Source organism: Grammomys surdaster, unplaced genomic scaffold (assembly GCF_004785775.1).
Source record: "Grammomys surdaster isolate TR1022 unplaced genomic scaffold, NIH_TR_1.0 165, whole genome shotgun sequence".
Classification (NCBI taxonomy): Eukaryota; Metazoa; Chordata; class Mammalia; order Rodentia; family Muridae; genus Grammomys; species Grammomys surdaster.
In genome coordinates this window covers 16,590,730-16,612,315 of record NW_021604613.1, presented here as the reverse complement: position 1 = coordinate 16,612,315, position 21,586 = coordinate 16,590,730, and the positions used below count along the sequence as shown (strand labels likewise).

The following is a 21,586-nucleotide window of genomic DNA, read 5'->3' as shown; positions in this document are numbered from 1 at the left end:
ATGGCTTTAAGAAGTTGTTTCTCCCATTTCATCATGGAATCTGGGGATTGAATTCAAGTCAGGTTATATGATAAGTATGTACTTTTACCATTAAGCCAGATAAAAGTTCTGATTTTTTTTTGTTTGTTTGTTTGGTTTTGGTTTTTTGCTTGTTTTTGTTTTTTGTTTTTTGTTTTATTTTGCTTGTTTGTTTTTGAGACAGGGCTTTTCTGCGTAGCCCTGGCTGTGTTGGCACTTGCTTCATAGACCAGGCTAGCTTTCCAGAGATCTTCCTACTTCTGTCTTCTGAGTACTGTGATTAAAGGTTCTCTACCACTACCTGTTGCTAGAGCACATACACACACACACACACACACACACACACACACACACACGATTTATTTTAGTTTTAGTTATACGTGTCCCTATGTGAGTTTATTCACATTTGACTTCAGGTGCCTACAGAGTCCAGAGGAGGATGTTGATTCCTTGGAGCTGGAGACACAGAATGTTGGGAACTGAACTTAGGTTTTCTGTAAGAGTGGTATATGTTCTTAACTGCTGAGCCATCTCTTCAGCCCTGAGAACATACTTTTGAATGTGCTGTGAGCTAAAATTCTACCTAGTAGGAAGCATTCCTTATTTCCTTTAGATGGTAGCAATAGAAAGCCAAGTAAAGGCTATGAGTAGGAGGAGAATCGTGAGTGGTCAGTGGGCCAGTGAAAATATTAATTCCCACAACAGGTCGGAAATACAGCAGTGAGAAAATCCTGTGGCTAGAATAGTGTGACTACCACCTAATTATAAAATAATTGTTTGGGGGCTTCTGACTCACACCTGTAATATGACACTTGGGAGGCTGAGACATGAGTTTGAGGCTAGTCTGGGCTATGAGTGAGAACCTGTTTAAAAAAAAAAACCAATACAGGGGACTAGAGAGATGGCTCAGGAGTTAAGAACACTTGCCTCTCTTGTAGAGTATCTGAGTTTGGGAGAGTCACAATCACCTGTAACTCCAGATCTGAAGGATCTAGTCCTCTCTTCTGGCCTCCCAGAGGAGTACCCACACAGATATGGTATACTCTTGCATATATACATACATTAAAAATTTTCATTTTAAATAAGACTATATGGAGAGAATCCGGGTTTGATTCTCATCACCGACATGGTGGCTCACAGCCATCTGTAACTCTAGTTCCAGATTATCTGTGCTCTTTCCCACCTTCCATGGGTAATAGGTATGAATGTAGTGTACAGACATACATGCAGGCAAAACACATACATAAAATAACAAAACAAGACCCCATAAAACTATACAAATACATATATAACATGTGTTAGTTATATTATATATATATATATTTATCAAACTAATTTTTGGGATTCCATCCAAGCAGTAAATATTGAAATATATAGGTGCAGGATGTTTACTGTAGCATTGCTTACAGAAATAACAATCTGCATATGTTGAGTAACCAGTGGGAAATTTGAAGAAGTTACATGTGTACATGTTTTACACATTATTATAGAACTGTTATGAAGACTGAATGAGATCTGACTGGGTTGTGTATAACATAACTGATGGTAAAAAAAAATCACGAGGAATTATGTTATTCCATTTTATAAAATATTTTATAAAATAAATAAACAAAAGGAAGTAAACAAGGGCATCAGTATATTCTTTGGTTTTCTATATGTGGTAGACGTTTGCCTGATGATGTAAGCATAGGTGAAAGACTCCTATTTTACAGGCTGTACACCTTGCCTACTCACGGAGAGTGGGATGGGGCAGGGCCTATACTTTACTATAAATGACAGTAGTGGGCTTTCTTTTATATCTCTAAATTATTTCACCTGTTAATTAAATTATCTGAATAAAAGTTCTGGTTATGGTAAGCAAAAATAATAAAATAATCCCAAACCTATTAAATACCCACTTGTTACCTCCTTGGTAAATTCTTTAAAGTAAGTTAGATTAAGTTCCAATTATACATACTCACTCATAACTTTTTTAAAAACCTTGCATAAAATGTGTTTGCAGGTTAATAGTTTTGTCATATATAGCATAACTTGTCATGGCTGAATTTAGATTATTTCCAGTTTATATTACTTTAAACTATTGTAGATGCATAGCCTTGCAGCAAAGTAATTACTGTCAGATCTTTAATTTTTTTTCTTAAAATAAATAACAAAAAATAGACTTGCATGAATCATGTTGTGGAAAGGGACCAGGCCAGACATACAGTACATACATGACGATCAGAGGCCAGCGGAGTGGAGTCAGTTCTCTCCCATCTTCACTTGAGTTTCAGAGACTGAACTTGGTCATCAGGCTTGTGCAAAAAAATGTCTTTAACCTGTGAGCCATCTCAAGTGCCTTTTTTTTCCCTCTGTGTAGAAAGTGTATATATGCGTGATCGTGGGCTTTTCCACCCATGTCCCAGTTCCTGAATAATGACTCTGAGACTTAATTATGTATGAATAAATATATAAGGCCATGAGCTTGGGCTTGTTCCCTGACTAGCTTGTAACTTAATCTATTTATTCTGTTCTATGAGTGCCACGTGACTGGTTACCTCTTCTCAGTTTCATGCATCTGTCTCCTCAGAGTATGGGGGTGAATCCCTTTCTGTCCTAACTGTCCCAGAGTTCCTCTCTCCCTACTGGAACTCCCACCTCCTATTTCCTGCCTCAGCTCATTGGCCAATAAGCCTTTTATTGACAGGTGACACCTCCATACAGTACACAAGAGATTCTACAAGTATGTATAGATATATATATGCAAAGACGTATGTATGCACATGATTGTAGAAGCCAGGTTTACACTGGGTGTCTACTAGCATTCACACACACACACACACACACACACACACACACACACACACATACATCAGTGAAAACTATTGAAAGAAAGAAAACAAATGCTATTGAGGGGTGTGAATGTAGCTCATTTGGTAGCTGCTTGCTAGCATGCATGAGACCCATGCATGGGTTTGATCTCCAGTATTGCCTAAACCTGGTATAGGGTAAATGCTGTAATCCCAGTACTTGGGAGATGGAGGCAGGAGGATCAGGAGTTTAAATTCATCTTCTACTACATAGTGAGTTCATGGCCAGCCTAAGCTGCATGAGAGTTTGCCTTGAAACTAAAGTAATATAAGCTAAACTAAACTCAGTGAAACAAAAGCAGTTTATTCATGTTGTACCCAGAGCAATCATTAGCCTTTCTTCACACAGTAGAGGAGTTTTGTGTCCTGTTTAGTTGTTTATGCTAGACAGTACTCAGGGCTGAGATGTAATAAAGCAAATCATTTTGAAGAGATAATACCTGCAGTACAACTCCCTGTTTGCATACCTACAGCCCTGCCTTTCCTGGGCCTGTCTATCTGAGAGGCCCTTGCTGCCTTGGTTTGTGTGAGGAAGCAGCAGCTACCACCATGTTACCCATGTGTCAGCAGTTCACAGGCCTCAGTGCAAGCAGTACCTTACTCAGATTTTCAAAGTAGCGTTGACATGCAGAACTCAAAGTTTTAGGAACTCAGATTTACTGACAATGTTCAGCAATATAGCTGAATGTTTGTTTATGTTTTTTAAAAAGATTTATTTATTTATTTTATGTATGTGAGTACACTGTAGCTGTCTTCAGACACACCAGAAGATAGTGCATCCGATTCTATTACAGATGGTGTGAGCCACCATGTGCTTTCTGGGAATTGAACTCAGGACCTCTGGAAGAGCAGTCAGTGCTCTTAACCGCTGAGTCGTATCTCCAGCTCTTATTTATATGTTTCATGAAGCAATATTTATCTTGCATGTATTTATTTGCCTTTTCATTCATTTTTATTGACCCTTTTACTGACATCTAGAACTGTTTACACCTAATTCATATTTGTGTAAAGCCTCTCCTCCGTGCTCATCACTGTTTCAAATATCTGTAAGACTGATTTTTGGGGGGATACATTTATTTATTGGTTTTGCTTATTGATTGATTGATTGATTGATTGATTGTGTTGTGTACGTGTGTGTGTGTGTGTGTGTGTGTGTGTGTGTGCTTGCTCATGTGTGTGTGCTGAGTACCATGGAGTATGTACAAAGGTCAGAGTAAGTTTGGAGAGTTGTTTCTTTCCTTCCACGTGGGTTCTGAAGATTGAACCCACATGAGTCTTGACTGCAACCACCTTTACTTCTTAAACTACCATGCCCACTCCTGATTGTTTTGTCCTTGAATTCAGAGTGTCCTTTCTCAGTCTTCTACTGCCATGCTTACTGTGTAAGCCACCATGCCTGAGTCATTTTTATCTTCTTTTTTTTTTTTTTTTTTTTGGTTTTTCGAGACAGGGTTTCTCTTTGTAGCCCTGGCTGTCCTGGAACTCACTCTGTAGACCAGGCTAGCCTCGAACTCTCGAACTCAGAAATCCGCCTGCCTCTGCCTCCCAAGTGCTGGGATTAAAGGCGTGCGCCACCACCGCCCGGCTATCTTCATTTTTTGAACAGAGTGAAGTTTACCAAAAAAGCATTTAATGGTTTTGTATGTATGTGTGTGTGTTTTTAAATCCAAGCATATTTGAGATCTAAGGCTCTTTGGAGAAAACAGACATTGTAGTGTTCTCTGGGCACCATTTGTAGACTACATTCAAGTCTGGTGGTCCTAAAGGTCTGCTTAACCTACAGTTTACTTTTAAGCTCGAGAAACACGTCCATCTTTACACTGCTGAAAGACCCCATAGACACTCACTTTTTCTTGCCTGGCTACACAAGTTACTTTTTTCACTCCTCCCCTTTCTCTCCTGAGACAGGGACTCTCATTATGTAGCCTTGACTGGCCTAGAACTCAATTGTAGACCAGGATGGCCTCACTCCCACAGAGATCCACCTGCCTCTCTACCTCTGCTTCAGCCTCCCAAGTGCTGACATGACATGAGGGGCATGAGCCACAGTGGGTTTTGTTGTTGTTGTTGTTTTTGGTTTTTCGAGACAGGATTTCTCTGTATGGCCCTGGCTGTCCTGGAACTCACTCTGTAGACCAGGCTGGCCTCGAACTCAGAAATCAGCCTGCCTCTGCCTCCCAAGTGCTGGGATTAAAGGTGTGTGCCACCACTGCCGGGCGAGCCACAGTGTTCTTATCTTTTTTTTTTTTTTAAACTGGTTTTTGTTTGTTTTTGCTTTTGTTTTTGGTTGTTTGTTCGTTTGTTTTGAGTCAAGGGCTCCTGAATATCGGGCTGGCTTTGAATTCCATAGCTGAGGATGACATTGAACTTGTGATCCTCCCACCTCTCTCTTTCAAGCACTGGGATTACAGGCATGTGGCACCATACTTGGTTTTAAGTCCTGTTGGGGTGTATGCCTAGTGCTTTGAGCATTCTAGCCAACCACTCTCCCAGGTAAGCTATAACACCAACTGACTTTGACATTTTGTTTTTAACATTGTTTTAGTGTTTGACTTTTTCTTTTTAACTTAGTGTATGATGTTTTGATATTTAAATTTTACCTTTTATGTATTGGGAGCTCAGTCTCTTTACTTGTGTGTTGTGTCCAACAAAGTGTATTATGAAGCCCATACTTGAAGTACAGCATAGCCTTACTGTTAAAATGGTGTGTTTTAAAGCTGAGTGTATATCAAATATCTTTGTAAGTATAGAAGTGAAGTTCATTTGGAGGCCATCAAGTGCACTGTGATAGATTTGCTGTAGGTATTGTTTATATATTTTAGACAGCATTTTTGTCTGGATTTAATATTTCATTACATTAATTTTTTTTGGGGGGGGGGGATTTGTGCCACTGCACACATGTAGAGGCCAGAGGACAACTTGTGGAAGTTGGTGCTGTTCTACCATGTGGGTCCCTGGGATTGAACTCAGGTAGTCAGGCTTGGCAGTGAGTGCCTTGTAACTGATGAGCCGTCTTGCTGGTCTTTGTGTAAGTCTTAAATCAATGAGTATTTTGTCTAAGCTTTCATCTGCACTGTCTACTGCAGGGTTGGATTGGTCTGAGGAGAGTGGAGAGGAGCTGGAGGACTCAGATCAGGCTTCGCCGTATCAGGTCGCATGGTCCATCCGAGAAACCCTCAGACATGAAAGACACACGTAAGCTGTCCTTTTTAGTTTTATTCTTGAATATGTAGCAATTTGCCTTTCTCCTTGTCTGTTCCAATGTTTTTTTATTAAAATTTACTATGCTATAATTAGGTTTAGTTAGTCAAACTTAATTCAATTTGGGAATAAATGGATTATATTGTTCAAGTAAAGTTAACTTTGACATTTTCTTGCTAAATATGTTTTCCTATCTTTCCCACTTGCCAATGTTTAATATAACAGAATTGAAAGGAATCTTGGAGATTATCTGATGTAATTTAATCTTATAAAAGTGGAAAACATACCCAGGAAGTTAAGGCACTTATTCATGATCACCATGAGGATCAGCTCGAGTCCGCCATGCTGGAACTTGATCACGGTCACTCTGAGGCTTGCCTTGAGTCCTGCCAGGCTTCTATCCCATGCCTGTGCTAGCTAGAAATCGTGCTTTTTATTTCACTCCTCTTGTGCTAAGTGCTTCTGAAGGGAACCTTCGTTGAACTCAGCTTGTCAAATGCTGGTTCAGTATTCAAAGCCCTCATCAGTGTTTTCCCAGTGTGCTTTATAAAGGAGGTATTTGTCAGAGGTCTGTAGATGATGGGTGTACATCTTCTTAGTAACTACTTTAGCAATATAAAGAAAGCAGTTGGTACACTGTGAGCATATGGAGTGACCTCTTTGGTGGGGGTCTGGAAGATGATTGCTCATATACTGAGCTAATCCTTTATTTAAAGACTTGGGGTCTACATAAATACCCAACAAAATAGACACTAGCTCATTTGACATCTGACACAGATCCATCCCTGGAAGTTCACAGCCTCCTAGTATGGACATAGAGTTTATCTTATGCCTCTTGAATTTGTAGGAATGTGATAGATTAGTACAGCGGGAAATGGAAATGATTTTGTAGAGACTGATAGTAAACCAAGACTACGGGAAACAAATTATAGTCAAAAGCTTCTTAGTGCATGGAACTGGAGCAAAGGGAGGTGGTTGGGTTTTATTACTAGGCAATGTCAAGAAGTTACAGTAGCATATGCATCCATTTCTGCTCTTGGGTGTGATCTCCATGTCACTATTTCTGTCTCACTTAGCCCAGAGAGTGTTGGGAACTGCAGTTCCATTTCATGCTTCAGGATGGCTGCTTACTACTCTGTGCTCTTTGAGGTAGAGCACTCAGTAGGGTTGTCATGCTTAGCTTTGTAGTTACAGATCCATCAGGTACACATCATGTTCACTAACTTGACTTCAGAGGTTTGGGATCAGTTCTACAAATGGTGAATTAACCCAAGGGAGTGCTCTGCTGTGTGCTTGAGATGAATGATGAATGATATCCTGTGGCAGCCTGGATATCAGTTTGGGGGTGGATTGTTCTCAGTTGGAAGCAGTGTGCATTCTATCTCTGCCTTTTGCTCTTAGGGAATTGTCACAGTGACAGTGCCCTTTGTTGTTTGACGCTCACACCTTCCTCACATCCCTTCCTCTGTGGCGCATTTCACAGGCCTGCTGCCCTGATGGCCACAAAACTCTGCTTTTATAGTTTTTACTTTCCTTCTTTTAACAAATAATAAATTATCTTACTACTTGCCCAGCTTTAGTGTACTGTGTGCATGTATATTTGTGTGTGTGTGTGTGTCTGTGTGTCTGTGTGTGTGTGTGTGTGTACACGTGCATGGACTTCCCATGTGGATGCCCGAAGAGGATATCAGGGCCCATGAGGTTTCTCGATGAACCCGAGGCTAGTTTGCTTGTCACCAAGTTCTGGCAGTCCCCATTCCCACCTGTTAGGATTAGAGGTATGTATATCATGCCCCACCCCCTTTTTTAGATTCATTTATTTTATTGTATGAGTTTTCAGTCTGCCTCCACTACATACATATCTGGTACCCAAGGAGATAAGAATGAGGCCTTGGATATCCTAGGACTGGAGCTATGGATGGTTGAGAGCCACCCTGTGGATCCTGGGAATGAAAAACCAGGTACTTTGTAAGAATAAAACGTTCTTTAATCCCTGAGCCATCTCTTCCCCTCTTCACGCCCATTCTCCTACATGGTTCTGGGCATCCGCGCTCAGGCCCTCACGCTTACACAGTGGATGCTCTTACCTACTGAGCCCTTGCTCCCCATTTTCTTTCTGGTTTTGTTTACTGAGACAGGTTCCTCTCTATAGCCCTGGTTGTTCTGGAACTCACAATATAGACCAGGCTGGTCTCATACTTGCAGAGATCCTCCTGTGTCAGCCTCCTGAGCAGCTGACTGCTGGGATTAAAGGCAAGCACCACCATGTTTGCCTGTTATCCATTTCCTTAACTACCTATAAAGATTCTTCCTCATCTTTGAAATAAAGTTCAACTCTCCTCCAGCCTCCCTTACTGGGAATTGAACCTCTTGACCACTAGACGAGTGCTCTACTGCTGAGTTATATGCCAACGCTTTTCTTTACTTAATTTTGGGACAAGGTCTTGCCAAGTTGCTCGGGCTGGACCAGAATTCACTCTTCAGTTCAAGATGGCCTTTAACTTGGGAACCTCCTGTCCAGCTCCTGAGTAGCTGGAAATACAGGCTGGTGTCACCAGGCCTTGCACTAAACTCTTAACTTGGCATTCAGATTTGGAAACTTCAACTGTCCTCCCTCCATTCTATACCCTTCACAGCCCAGCTACTTATCACATGTATTTTCCATCCTGTCACCACAGAGTGTTCCATCTGTGTCAGGTCTCCTCATGTCTCTTCTCAATATGGATGCTTTCTTCAAGGTTAGCGCTCCTGCTGTCTCCTTTGTAGACTGGGCCTTTCATCCAACAGCGAACATCAGTGACACCTTTCCATACCTCTGCCACCAGCTTACAGTCGTCATGCTCTTTGATCGAATGTTTATAGCACTCATCAGCCCTGTTAGAACTCTGAAGTGTAGACCTACAGTGAGTCTCTGAGGAACAATTGAAACATAGCTCATTCTTAGACTCTCACCAGCAGATCTGCAGTAAGGCCTGAGAACCTAACATTTTAAGACACTCCTAGATTTCCCCTCCCAGACACACTCTGACTAGGAAGCTGTGGCTAACCTGGAACTCACTGTGTAGTCCAAGCTAGCAGTAATTTGGGATTACAAACTTGTGCCACTGTACCTGGCTGGATACACCCCCCTCCTACCCCACCAATCTTTGTTTTCTGTTTTGTTGGTTTTGTTTTTTGCAACAAGGGCTCACCATGAATGGCAGCCTAGCCCTGATTTCAAGGCAATCCTCCTGCCTCTGCCTCCTGAATATGTCACCAAGCCCTGAGTTCTCAGATATTTTTTTTGAGCCTTCAGTCTCTCTGCACCACTCACTGTGTTTGTTACTGGTTCTGGCCTCTTTTGCATTTTTTCATCTGGAAGTAAATTTCTCTTGTGTAAATCTCATTGCAAACCCTTTTCCACTTGGTTCTCCTGTGGTGGTTAGCGTAATAGACACACAGTAGATGTTCAGTAATGAAAAGATTGAGGTATCAGCCTTTAATTTGACTATTTAAAGTAGAAACCATACTGTAAAGGACATGTTTCTAGGAGATACTCTGAACAGATGTTTATAGACTAGCTTGCTCTGGGCTGATATGGAGTAAAATGCCACCCTATAACAAAACAAAAACAAATACTGAGTTGCAGGAGACAGGCAATGTTAACGCCTGTTCTCTGGGAGTGCCCATGTAGTGTGTATTTATAATAGAAGATAAAGAAGGTCATGTAACGTCAATGTTCAGGTAATGTGCAGTATTCGTAACAATGAAAAAAAATGAGGTCTAATTTGTCCTATACAAAAGTTGTTATTTTGCCCTTGGTGCTGGTAGGCAATACCGAGCAAGCACAACACAGCACTCTTAGAAGTGTCCTTTCCAGCAAACACTTAAATTGGGATCAGCAGTCAGTCACATTAGCATAGTAGGAAACTGTAACCCTGGCCTAGAAAAGCAGTTTAGATGCCTCTGTAGCTACCATGGCAGGTCCATGGTTTCTATGCCATTCATTCTCTAAGTGGGAAAAGATGATAGAAATCAGAATACAGGAAGTGTGGCTCTTAGTAAGTGCTGTTGGAAGTGACTGCTGTGATTCTGAGGTAACTGTTTTCATGAAGGTACAATGTCTATATCCTCAAAGTGAGCAAAGATAAAGAAATGCTTGTCCTTCCTGCCCTGGTACAGCAGAACCTGTGGAAGGCCTGCCAGGACGAGCACCACCACCCTGCTGCTGCTGAAATCTTGTGCTTGTCTTCAGCGCTACTACAATTTCTCTGGGTTTCTTCAGTTTGTGTTCTCGTTCCACAGAAGTGTTGGGACTTGTGTATTCACCTCCTTGTTTGTTTTCATGTCCCTTTTCTTACATGAACCTCTCATGTTTCCCCTTTGCCCTGCACTTTCCAGGTCAGATGACGACGATGTGGAGAGCAGGAGCTCCAGGGTGACCCAACTTTGCACTTACTTTCAGCAGAAATACAAGCACCTCTGCCGCCTGGAGCGGGCAGAGTCTCGACAAAAGAAATGCCGTCATGCATTTAGGAAGGCGCTGCTGCAGGCAGCCAGTAAGGAGCCCGAAGGCACTGGCCAGCTGATACAGAAACTGCGGAGAGCTGCGTGCAGCCGAGCCAGGTTAGAGCCACACAGGCAAGGCTTCCCTTTTCAGGCCTTTTCTTCTGCTTTGTCTTATTCACCTTTGAGGGATAGTTGAGGCATTATGTGAGGTGAATATTTAAATCCCAAGTAGCTGAGTGCTGTGTTTGGTTTTGTTGTTCAGAAGTGCTACCTCGGTGGTAGGGTAGCACAGTCTTGAGCTGACAGAAATGAAAACATTTACTGGTTCTTTGATTCCTCGAGTTGCATTAGAATTTATTCATTGAAGAGATTTGAGAATGTTATTTCTCTTGCTTGTTACCTTTGTGAATCTGTATCATCCAGGCCAGCTTCAAACTCTGTATCCTCCTGCCTCAGCCTCCTGAGTACTGAGATTAAAGCAGACATCACTTCATCTGACTGACAATGTTTGTTGTCTTAAAAAAAAATAAACAAAAGTAAAGCAAATTGCATTGCTTAAAAATGTTCCTGTTATTTAAATTAATAATTATTATTTTTAAAATTATATATTTTAACCATAACCTAGTATTTTTATTTTATAAGAAAACACAATTTACTTGTGTTTGTTATGCTTTCTTTTAATATGCACATTACCTCATGTTCACAACAGTTGGATATGTTTCTTTTTATTCTCTTGGCTGTCTCACTGGCTCAACATGTAAATACATATGTACAGATTCAGGTCAATCTTAAACTTGTGCTGCCTATTCTAAGTCTCAGAAGTATTGGGATCCCAGGCATGTGCTACCAAATCTAGGAAAACAGAATTTTTAGTGACTGTATAATATAGGTATCATTCTTTAGACTTTTTCTGTTTTATGCATTTAAGTTAAAATTGACTTGTATTGTTGAAAAATTCTTTGTTGGTCTGTTTTTCCACCAGCGTCCCAGTTCCCAAATAACAACTGGGATGCTTGTTATTTATTTAAAAATGTCTAGGCCATGAGCTAGGCCTGTTCCCACTAAATCGTAACTTATAGTAATCCACTTATATTCTTCTATGTCTGACATGTGGCTAGTTTCCTCTCCTCAGTTTCATACACCTGACTTCTTCAAGTCCAGGCCTACAGTCTTCTGTATCTGACTCTATCCCGGAGTTCCTCGTTCTTTACTGATTGGACTATTGAATATTGAAAAATAAGTTTCTATACTCTTAATTTTTCTAGTTTAGTCATGAGTCACTTGAATAAGTTACCAAATCCACACAGTAATTTCTGTGAATACAGGAGCAATATGATATATTTAGTTCTGAGACCTCCAGTTGATAAACAGATGAATAGAATTTAACATGCGAAGGCCTATTCTCTCTTCAACAGTTTACTCGGTTCAACAGTTGTTTCTTAATGCTTTATGGCATAAGTCTGTCCACTGTATAATATCAGTAGAAATTATCTCTGCAGCATGAGGCAGTTATATATGTAGGCTTTGTATACCTCAGTGCTAATATATGATAATGGTCTTGTCAAAGGTATAAGGATCTCTACAATGAGTTTGAGGCAATCTGGTACTGTAAAAAACTGTATCTTACTTTTTTTCCTCTTGGGTAGTTCTGTGGATTTTTAACCCAGGTATCATAGTGTACTGAGAGTCATCCCTCCAGCTTTTTCTCTAACTTATAAGTAGTTTTCAGAACACCTCCCATACCAACTTCAGTGGGTTTTTTTGTTTTTTTAAGTTAATCATGTGTTACCAAATAATAAAATGTCAAGTTGGATTGCTGGGGGATGTAGCTTAGTGGTTGAGTATTTGACTAGGAAGTGTGAGGTTCTAAGTTCAAGTCCCAGTACTAGTGAACAAAACAAACAAACCAAAGAGAACCTGTCCAGATGGTTCCCTACAGCCTTCGCACTGACTTAATGTCATTTGTCATTAATTATGTCACTCACGATTAATGACACATTAGTAATTCTCTTTGTTTTATTAGTGTTATTTGGATAATATTGTATTTAATACTATAGTGAATGTAACTTAACCATAGAGATAATGAAATTCTGACTTTGGATTTATGAGACAGATTGGTAAACTGACAGAGAGAAAGGGAGAGAAATAGTTGCAAATTGTAATCCCAGAATTTAGGAAGTAGCCTCAGAAATTCAGTCATTCTTAGCTACAGAGTGAGCTTGCTTAAGACAAGCCTGAGTTATATGAGACTGTTTGTTTGTTTGTTTGTTTGTTTTAATAAAAGAAAGAAACAAAGAAATATATTGCACATTGGGCTTGGTAGATAGCTCAGTAGATTATTAAAGTGTTCAGTGAAATTACCTGTTTTATATTGAGTACCATGTAGTATAAAAATCTAGACCAAGCAATGTGGGGCATAGCTGCTAATATAACTTTCCTTAGGAAAAATTGTGCAGTTTTTATAGGCTAACATTAATAGTATAAACATCTTTTCTAGAGGTAGTGGGAAATACATTGTCCACATGAGCTGAAGTTGTGGGTCAGTCACGAGGGTTTGTCTATATGCTCACGGTGTTTAGCATCAATCAGCACCAACAAAAAGAAAAGAAATGTAATATTCTGTCTGTTTGTTTGTTTAGAGACAGGGTCTCACTATGTAGCTTTGGCTGGCCTGGAATTCTTTATATAAACCAGGCTGGCCTCAAAATTAAGGACCAGCAAGATGGCTCAGTAGGTAAAGGGATCACCTGCTTCTACCTTCCAAGTTCTGGGATTAAAGCCCCATGCCACCCTTCCCAGCAAGATTTTAGATAATCCAGTCATCCACTTTTCTACCTTTGTAAAGTCTTTTTCTACTTTTAAATTTGCGCTAGACTGTGTGTATAGGGGGTGGTGCAAGTTGCAGGTGTGAGTTCTTCCTTTTACCATATGTGTTTGGAGATCAAACTCAGACTCTATATTTGGGGCAAGTACTTTTACCTAATTGAGCCATCTTGCTGTTCCTTAGAAATCTTTTTTTTTTTTTTTTTTGAGAGAGAGTCTCATAGCCAGAGCTACCCTTGAGCTCCTGCTCCTCCTGCTTCCAGCACCTTCTTCCTAGTGCTACTGCTATAGACTTGCCTCCCGGTGCCTGCTTTATGTAGAGCCTAATGCAGACATTGCTTACAAATGAGATAGAAGTTTAAATGCTTATATAACAAGTGATCTGAGTTAAGATAGTATTCAAATAATGAAGCATGGAATTGCAAAAAATTAGCAAGCCTTATAAGTATTTCAAAGTGAGCACATTTTAAAGATGTATGAAGAATGTATGAAGCTGAAACCATTTCAGAATATTCACATCCCCTTTCCCATTTGACACTCAGGTGTTTGTAAAAATAATTTTTATTCACCTGATGTAATTGCTGTCTCTAAGGCTTACTGCCTCTGTCTGCTAACCTAGGCCTAGTCCTGGAAGCTGCTAGCCTCTGTACAATATAATCTAGGCCTAAAATGTTTTTAGCCTCTGAGACTGCTGAATAAACATACTTTCTAATTCTCTTTGAACTCTGGCTGGGTGGTTCAACTCAGCTGGCTGGCTCAAAACTCTTTTCAAAGCTGACTGATTCAAACTGGCTTCTTTCAGCTTCTGGCTGAATTGTTCTGACTACCCTCTCTCTTTTTCCTCTCTCTGCTCAGTTCTCTGTTGAGTAGCCTCTCTTTTCTCTCTGTTCTCTTGAGAGTTGGGCATATCCTATTCTGTCATATCTTTTTCTGATTCTTCACTTTGTCTGCCACTCAATTAGACATCATTTTAAAATACGGATGCCTCCTTCTACAAACTACTCTACCTTCATTGTTTGGGATTAAAGGTATATACTAAGGATGTGTCTGTATTCTAGCCAGAGGGATTAAAGGTTCGAGTTAAGGGAATGCCTGTATTCTAGCCATGTTGCTAGATTCAAATCCCTCTACAGGTGTCTTAGTGGACTTACTGTTTATTAGCACTAAGTGGCTAAATGGTCCTGATGATAAGAGACTGATAAACAACTCAGCTGATTACTGTGGACCCCCTTCTCCATTCTTCATGAGAGGTGAAGATGTGTCAGGTCTCTGTTCAGGCGGTCCTGCCAGCTAAAGGTGCTTACTGTCTCTGCTTTATAAGTGAAGAAGTCAGTGAAGCTTAAGAGAATCTGTGTAAGTTGTCACATAGTGAAGAGTGTCTGTCTGCTTCATGGTCTTCATTGACCCACAAGCTATACATAGTGGCTTATGATCCCATCACTGGGGAGTTTGAATCAGGATTGCTATTGAGTTTGAGACCAGTCTGTGTTGGATAGTGCTTTCTAGGTTAGTCTGAGCTACATAAAGAGACCTTGTCCCCAAAAGCCAAAATAGCAAAAGCCAAAACAAAACAAAAATGAAGATAGACCAGCACTCAGGAGGTAAAGGCAGTAAGCCAAGTGTATGATACTACAGAGGAAGACCATGCCTTAGAAAACAAGAGAAAAACAAATGACCAGATAGGTGTATTTGAAAACCACTGTAATATAGCTGCTTGCCTTGAATGTTAGTTGGTCAGTAAAATAACACATTTGACAGTTGTAATACCTACTGACTTTACTGCATACTTGTGTTTTAACGACTATGTATAGTAAAAATAGTTAGAGTGTGCAAGTTCAAGAAAATTTATCCTGGGGGCCATGGAGATGGGCAGTGGGTAATGGTGCTTGCCATCCAATTGACCTGTGTTTGATCCTCAGAACCTACATGGAAGAGGAGAGAATCAACTCTCTGGAGTTGTCCTCTGACTTCCACAGGTTTGCTGTGGCTTATGCTCATGGACGCACACATATATAAATAACAAGATATTGAGATCAACATTAGAAAAAATTTCCCTGAATTGTTAGAACATTTAAAATGAATTTTATATTTTTCTATCTTTAGCCTCAGCCAGACAAAGTTGAAGGAGGTGGAGCCAACAGCATGCAGTGGAACAGTGAAGGGTGAACAGTGCACAAACCAGGCCCTTCCCTTCACCAGACATTGCTTCCAGCGTATCCTTTTAACTGCAGTAAGCAGCCATTGAAGGTACTAAGCCCTTGGGGGCTGTGTGCTGTTTTTGTTTTGTTTTGTTTTTTTCAAGACAGAAGATTTCACTGTATAGCCCTGGCTGCCTTAGAACTCAATCTTAGACCAAGCTGGCGTAGAACTCACAGAGATCCACCTACTTCTGTCTTGCACCACTACCAGCAGGTTGTGTACTTTTAACCCCAGTGGTACTGAGAGTGGAACAGAGTTTTCCGAATACTAGGCAAATGCTCTCCCAAGTGTGTCATTGTAAAATCAAGTGGGTGCTCCCTGCCTCAATTCGTTTTGAAGTAGAACTTCACTGTATAGTGATTCTGCTGCCTCAGTGTCCTCACTGTTGAAATTCCAGGTGTATACCACCACTGTGTCTGGCCAAAGAAACTTGTAAAATAAAAGCTATTTCATGTTCAGACTAATTTTTACATAATTTCTAATTTCATATAGTCCTGAATCAGTTCCTGGTTATGTCATTGTATATTTTATTTTCATTGCACTGAGTTTGGAAAAGAGAGACTCATGAGCATATCAACTTGTGTTCTTTTGTTATCTCACAGATGGAGGAGGGACAGGCATCTAACTCTAGTTGAGGCATCTGTGCCAGAGAGGTTGGACTTCTCTGCAGAGCAACAAAGCAGGTGCTCTTCATAGCTGACATGGAAATGCTTCTCACTGAAGTGGAATGCTGGTTCTTTACATGCTTCCAGCTTGTAACTGTAGTGATTATTGATGGAAAAACAAATCGCTTTTTTTGTTGTTGTTTTTGAGGCAGGGTGTTTATGTAGCCCTGGCTGTCCTGAAACTCACTTTATAGATGTGGCTGTCCTGAAACTGCAGATCTGCTTGCCTCTCCCTCCTAAGTGCTGGGATTAAGGGCTAGTGCCGCAAGACCTGGCACCTTGTTTTTTATTCACTTACTTATTTTTGAGGCAGGGTTTTAGTGGTCACAGCTGTCCTTTAACTCACCATGTCAAGTCGGCCAGTCTTGTCACCTTGACGTGTACTCTGCGAGTGGAACTGAGGTCAGCAGGCTTGCAAAGACCCGCTAGGCCACCTCATAGGTCACTACTCTCTTCTTTATTAAATATTTAAAACTGAATAGCATCGAAAATGCTTATTTTTGTTTTCATCAGACAGGATCTTGCTATAGAGCCCTGGTTGCCCATAAACCTGTGGCAGTCCTTCCTCACGCTCCTGCAAGGTGAGCTTACAGGCTGTGTCATCCCACCCAGCTGGAATAGAGTATATTAGCAGTCTCTCTGATTTGCAATCTTCATTATGTTTTTATTTATTTGAGATACAGTAAAATAGATTATAACCCCACTATGTCACCCTAGCTGGCCTGAAATTTGACTCACCCTCCCAGATATTGGGATTACAAGTCTGTAATACTATTTCAGGATGAATGTGTTTCTCCTTCCTTTCTTGCTTGCTTCTTAGAAACAGGGTCTCATCATGTCTCCTAGGTTGGCTTCACACTCTGCAGCTCAGTGACCTCAGGTCCTCCCACACCTGGCTTCTACACTTGCATTCCGTCCTCCTTTCTGTCCTTTAAATTGAGTCTTCCCAGGCTCTTCTATAACAGTTTATATATATCGAGTCTAAACCGAAAAGGGAAACCCAAATGTACTTTTTAAATAGAAAATAAATCTTTTGTCTGTGTGTGTATTGTACTGGAAATTGAATGGAAGATCTTATATATGTTGCTTCCATGCTTGCTGCTGACAAGCCCTGCCCTAAGCCCAGAGGTCAAACACGGAACAGTTCAGTGGCTAAGATACGAACCTTTCTTTGTACTTTTTTTTTTTTTTGGTTGGTCTTTTGAGGTGGTCTTACTCTATAGTCATGAGTTTAAGACTAGCTTAGGCTACATAGCAAAACCCTGTCTAAAAAACAAAACTAAAGGCCCTAGGCATTTCCATTTTAAATAGGGCTTTCAAATTAATTTTCATCATTAATTTGTGAATTTTATTTTGGTCCTGTAAATGTGAATGAAAAATTCAACCTTGGACAGGTGAGCTTTTTATTTAAATTTTTATTTTCCTTGGTGAGTATATTAAGGGAAAGTTTTCTTTTTAAATGCTGAGTTTAGGAGCTGGAAAGGTGGCTCATCAGTTAAGAGCACCTGTTCCTGGCTCTTCAGGATTTCCACTTCCATAACTCAAATGGTAGTTTACAACCATCCACTCCAGTGCGGTTGACACTTGGTGTACATATGAACATCAAGCAAAACACTCACACATAGATAAAATAAAATACCTAAAAGAAAAAAAAATTAGCTGCTGATTTTAGAACAGTCTTTTTAGCAGGGATTTCATGAAGGTGTTAACAAAGAAAATGATGCTGCTTATTCAAGTTACAGAAATTGATTCAGAATGGCCATAAAAGAGATTTGCCTGAGAGCCTGTTAGCTAAGTAGACTCCATCAGAATTCCTCCCTGTTGAATTGGTATAGACAGTGCAGTTTTTGCTTGTAAAACACAAGGAGAGTAACAAATTGTATTCAGACACCACAGAGTTAAACGATTTGAGTGTGTTTTCTTCCTGACTGCAAACCCCAGACATCCTCTTGAACCGCTCTCAGCAGCTGTTCTCCAGCTGCACTGCCAAGTTTGCAGACGGACAGCAGTGCTCTGTGCCAGTGTTTGACATTACACACCAGACGCCCCTGTGTGAAGAACATGCCAAAAAAATGGTAAGTTTAGCATTTACGCCCTGAGGTTGGAGCTTTCAAACTGCTGATGACTGTTTCTCCTAGGAAATAAGACACTAATGAAGTTCTGTACGATCAATGGTTTCAATACTGGAAACACTATGTTGTGCTGCCTTTGACTAAACAATTTAAAAATGTTGTGTTGACCACTTGAATTTGAAGCCCGTTTCATAACAAAACGAAACCCCCAGTGTTTCAAAGACTACTTAGACTACTTGAATATCTCCAATCCAAAAACCTAAAATCTGTGAGGTTCTAAGATGACATGACACTCAACACTAATATGTTTTGGAGCCTTCCAGATTCTGGTTTTTAGATCTCTGGGATAAGGATTTTCATATGTAAATTATATGCAAATATTCAAAAACCTCAAAACACTGCTGGCCCCTCAGTGTTTCAGATGAGAAATACTAAGTCTGTTATTACTTAGATAAGATTCTTTTTAAAAATCATCCATCCATATTTATGTCTCATTCATAAGCACACACAATAGTACAGAGGTATTTCCTTCCTTATACATAGCAGGTCTTGTGAACTCCATCTTCGCCTTCAGGGCTTTTTTTTATACACAATTCTGGAAATGATCTGGATATTTAATAAAGTTTAGGCAAAATACCAAGCCTTTCTATAATTTTGTTGAATTTAATTATTGCTTTTGTTAATGTTGGTATCATGAACCCTAATTAATTTAGAATAATTTGGAGGAGAGACATATGAATTAGTCAAATATTTGAATTATGTAATTATTTAAAATGGGTTTGATTTGGGGTGAAGCTGTAGCTTAGCAGTAGAGTACTTGCCTGTCATGAATGAGATTTTGGGGTTGATCCCAGCATAGAAAACAAACCCCTCAGACTTGAGCTATATATTCATTTATCAAATAGTCGTCACAAGATACCGTTCTGCATACCTTCTGGACCACAAGGCAAGGTGCAAGGTGTTCTCTGAGCATGGTGCAGTTTGAGCATGTATTGGTATCATAGACCAAGCAGCTGGTTTGTGGCTCTGACTTTGCCATTAGCTAAGGGTAGAGTTAGGTAGAGAGGCCGACTTTCTGGTCTGTTCCTTTGTTAACACACTGGTATTACCAAGAACTTCTTTTTTAGGATCATGTTTTTAAAAATTTGAATACTGTTGTAGGGTTTTACTGATGTAAATAGACACCATGACCAAGGCAACTCTTATAAAACCAACATTTATTTGGGGCTGGCTTACAGGTTCAGAGGCTCAGTCCATTATCAAGGCAGGAACATGGCAGCATCCAGGCAGGCATGGTGCAGGAGGACCTGAGAGTTTAACATCTTCATCTGAAGGCTGCTAGCAGAATACTCGCTTCCAGGCAGCTAAGATGAGGGTCTTAAAGCCCACACCCACAGCGACACACCTACTCCAACAAGGCCACATCTCCCAACAGTGCCACTCCCTGGGCCAAGCAAATCATCACAGATACTAAACTTAATATAGAAATGTTGGATTTATTTTCCTTCTAGTTTTTCAAGAGTAGAGTTTTTCCCTGTAGCCCTGGCTGTCCTAGAATTCGATTTGTAGACTAGGCTAGCCTTGAACTCAACAGATATCCTCCTGCCTCTACCTCCCAAGTACTTATTTTTCTATTTAATCAAAATACATTTAAAATGAGGGCATTTTTCTTAGTTTACTCAGGCTTTATATGAATGCAGAATAATTTTCTGGGTTTTGGTTTTTCTTTTGAGGCAGGATTTCACTCTAGCTCAAAATGGCCTGGGACTCATAAATTATGTGCCTTAGATATCCCTGAGTATTAAGATTATAGGTGTGAGAGCCACCACACCCAGCTTTCTGTATGTTTTGTGTATATATACCTGTTCATGTGTGTGTGCTCTTGCATGTGTAGATGCCAGATTTATGTTGGATGTTTTTCTCAGTTCTTCTCACCTTTATTTTTGGAGACAGCTTCTCTTGCTGAACCTGGAGCTCACTGATTGGCTTAACTGGCTGCTCAACCAACTCGAGAGAGATGCATGTCTCTGCCTCCCCAGTGCTGGGGTTATAGATGCCTGGTGCTGTGTCTAGCTCTGTGTATGGATGCTGCAGTCAGATGCTTGAGCAGTACCAGCTGGGTCCTTGCCCTAGGCCTCTCTGTGTTTTGAACCCTTGTATAGACCTTGATTGATGACTCCATAGATACTTGATGGGGGCCCAGCAGCTTTCAGAGCAGTATAGGACTCAGCTCGTGATGTCGGTGTTATTCTGTCATTCCCACAGACTAGGATCTGTTTTAGTGATCTCATAGGAATAAATATGGGCCTTTTTTTCCTGTTGGTAGTGGGTGTTTGGACAGGATTTTCTGTACCCCAGGCTAGCCTTGATCCTGCTAGCCATCTGAGGATAACAATGAACTTGAGATCTTCTATCCTCCACCTCATAAGTTGCAGGATGACAGGCACACACTGTCACACCTGGGCGTTCTACATGCTCAGCAAGCATTCTGCCATATCCTCAGCACTGGTTTGAAAAAATAAATCTGTGATGTCAGAGTCTATACTTATATTTACATGAAGTATTCCTTTCAGAATTCTTGATTTTGTGCTTTCCTTGTCTTACCTGATTTAAATTTGATCTAATGGTATTAGTTTCCAGGCACTGCTGTCTGTGGTCTTCTCAGCTATTTAGTTAAGAGCTGTCCCAGAATTCATAGAATAAAGAGTGGTATCAACTACTTAACACTGTATTATACATCACCAGGAAAACAAAATGTTGCCAGTTGTAGATACAATGGTTTTTGATAAGTTAGATAAGTTTTTGTTTTATAGCTATTAAAATAACCTATTAAAAGGCTGTTTAAATACAGATTTTTAATTTTCTTCCTCCTAGTCTCAGCTATATTATTTGACATGCAAAAGGCACTGTTTTCTTTGTTCTGAAGCTATAATACAACTTAATCTACTTTGTTTTCTTCCTTTACTGGATTGTTGCTTTGAGAATGGTTTATTGTGGTTCTTTCTTGAATATTAGTGCCTGTCTCACTGTCATTGGTTCCATTCCCTGCTGCTCTGTTTGCCTTTCTGATACACTTTGTATATGTGCAGAATAAGTTGTACCAACAGTGTGCATAATGAATTCAAACAGTGACAGCATGAACTGTAACCATGTTTGATGTACGCGTATGTGATGTCACCTGTGACCCTCATCTCGCCGACAGCAACTGTAAGGTGTCAGCAGTCACAAGCACTCTTTGTTGTGGGAGTCTGCAGAGTGGCTGCCTATCGAC

At 40.3% G+C, this 21,586-nt stretch overlaps 1 protein-coding gene across 4 annotated transcripts in view; it reads left to right on the top strand.

The window, feature by feature from the left end:
- Ino80d (INO80 complex subunit D) overlaps window positions 1-21,586 on the top strand; it is a 57,165-nt gene that overhangs the window by 29,138 nt on the left and 6,441 nt on the right. For all 4 annotated transcript variants that reach the window (XM_028765806.1, XM_028765808.1, XM_028765809.1 and 1 more), the window contains 4 exons: window positions 5,954-6,062; window positions 10,449-10,673; window positions 15,483-15,592; window positions 18,185-18,318. In XM_028765806.1, the coding sequence (XP_028621639.1) occupies window positions 5,954-6,062; window positions 10,449-10,673; window positions 15,483-15,592; window positions 18,185-18,318 (578 nt within the window). The remainder of the gene's footprint in view (window positions 1-5,953; window positions 6,063-10,448; window positions 10,674-15,482; window positions 15,593-18,184; window positions 18,319-21,586) is intronic.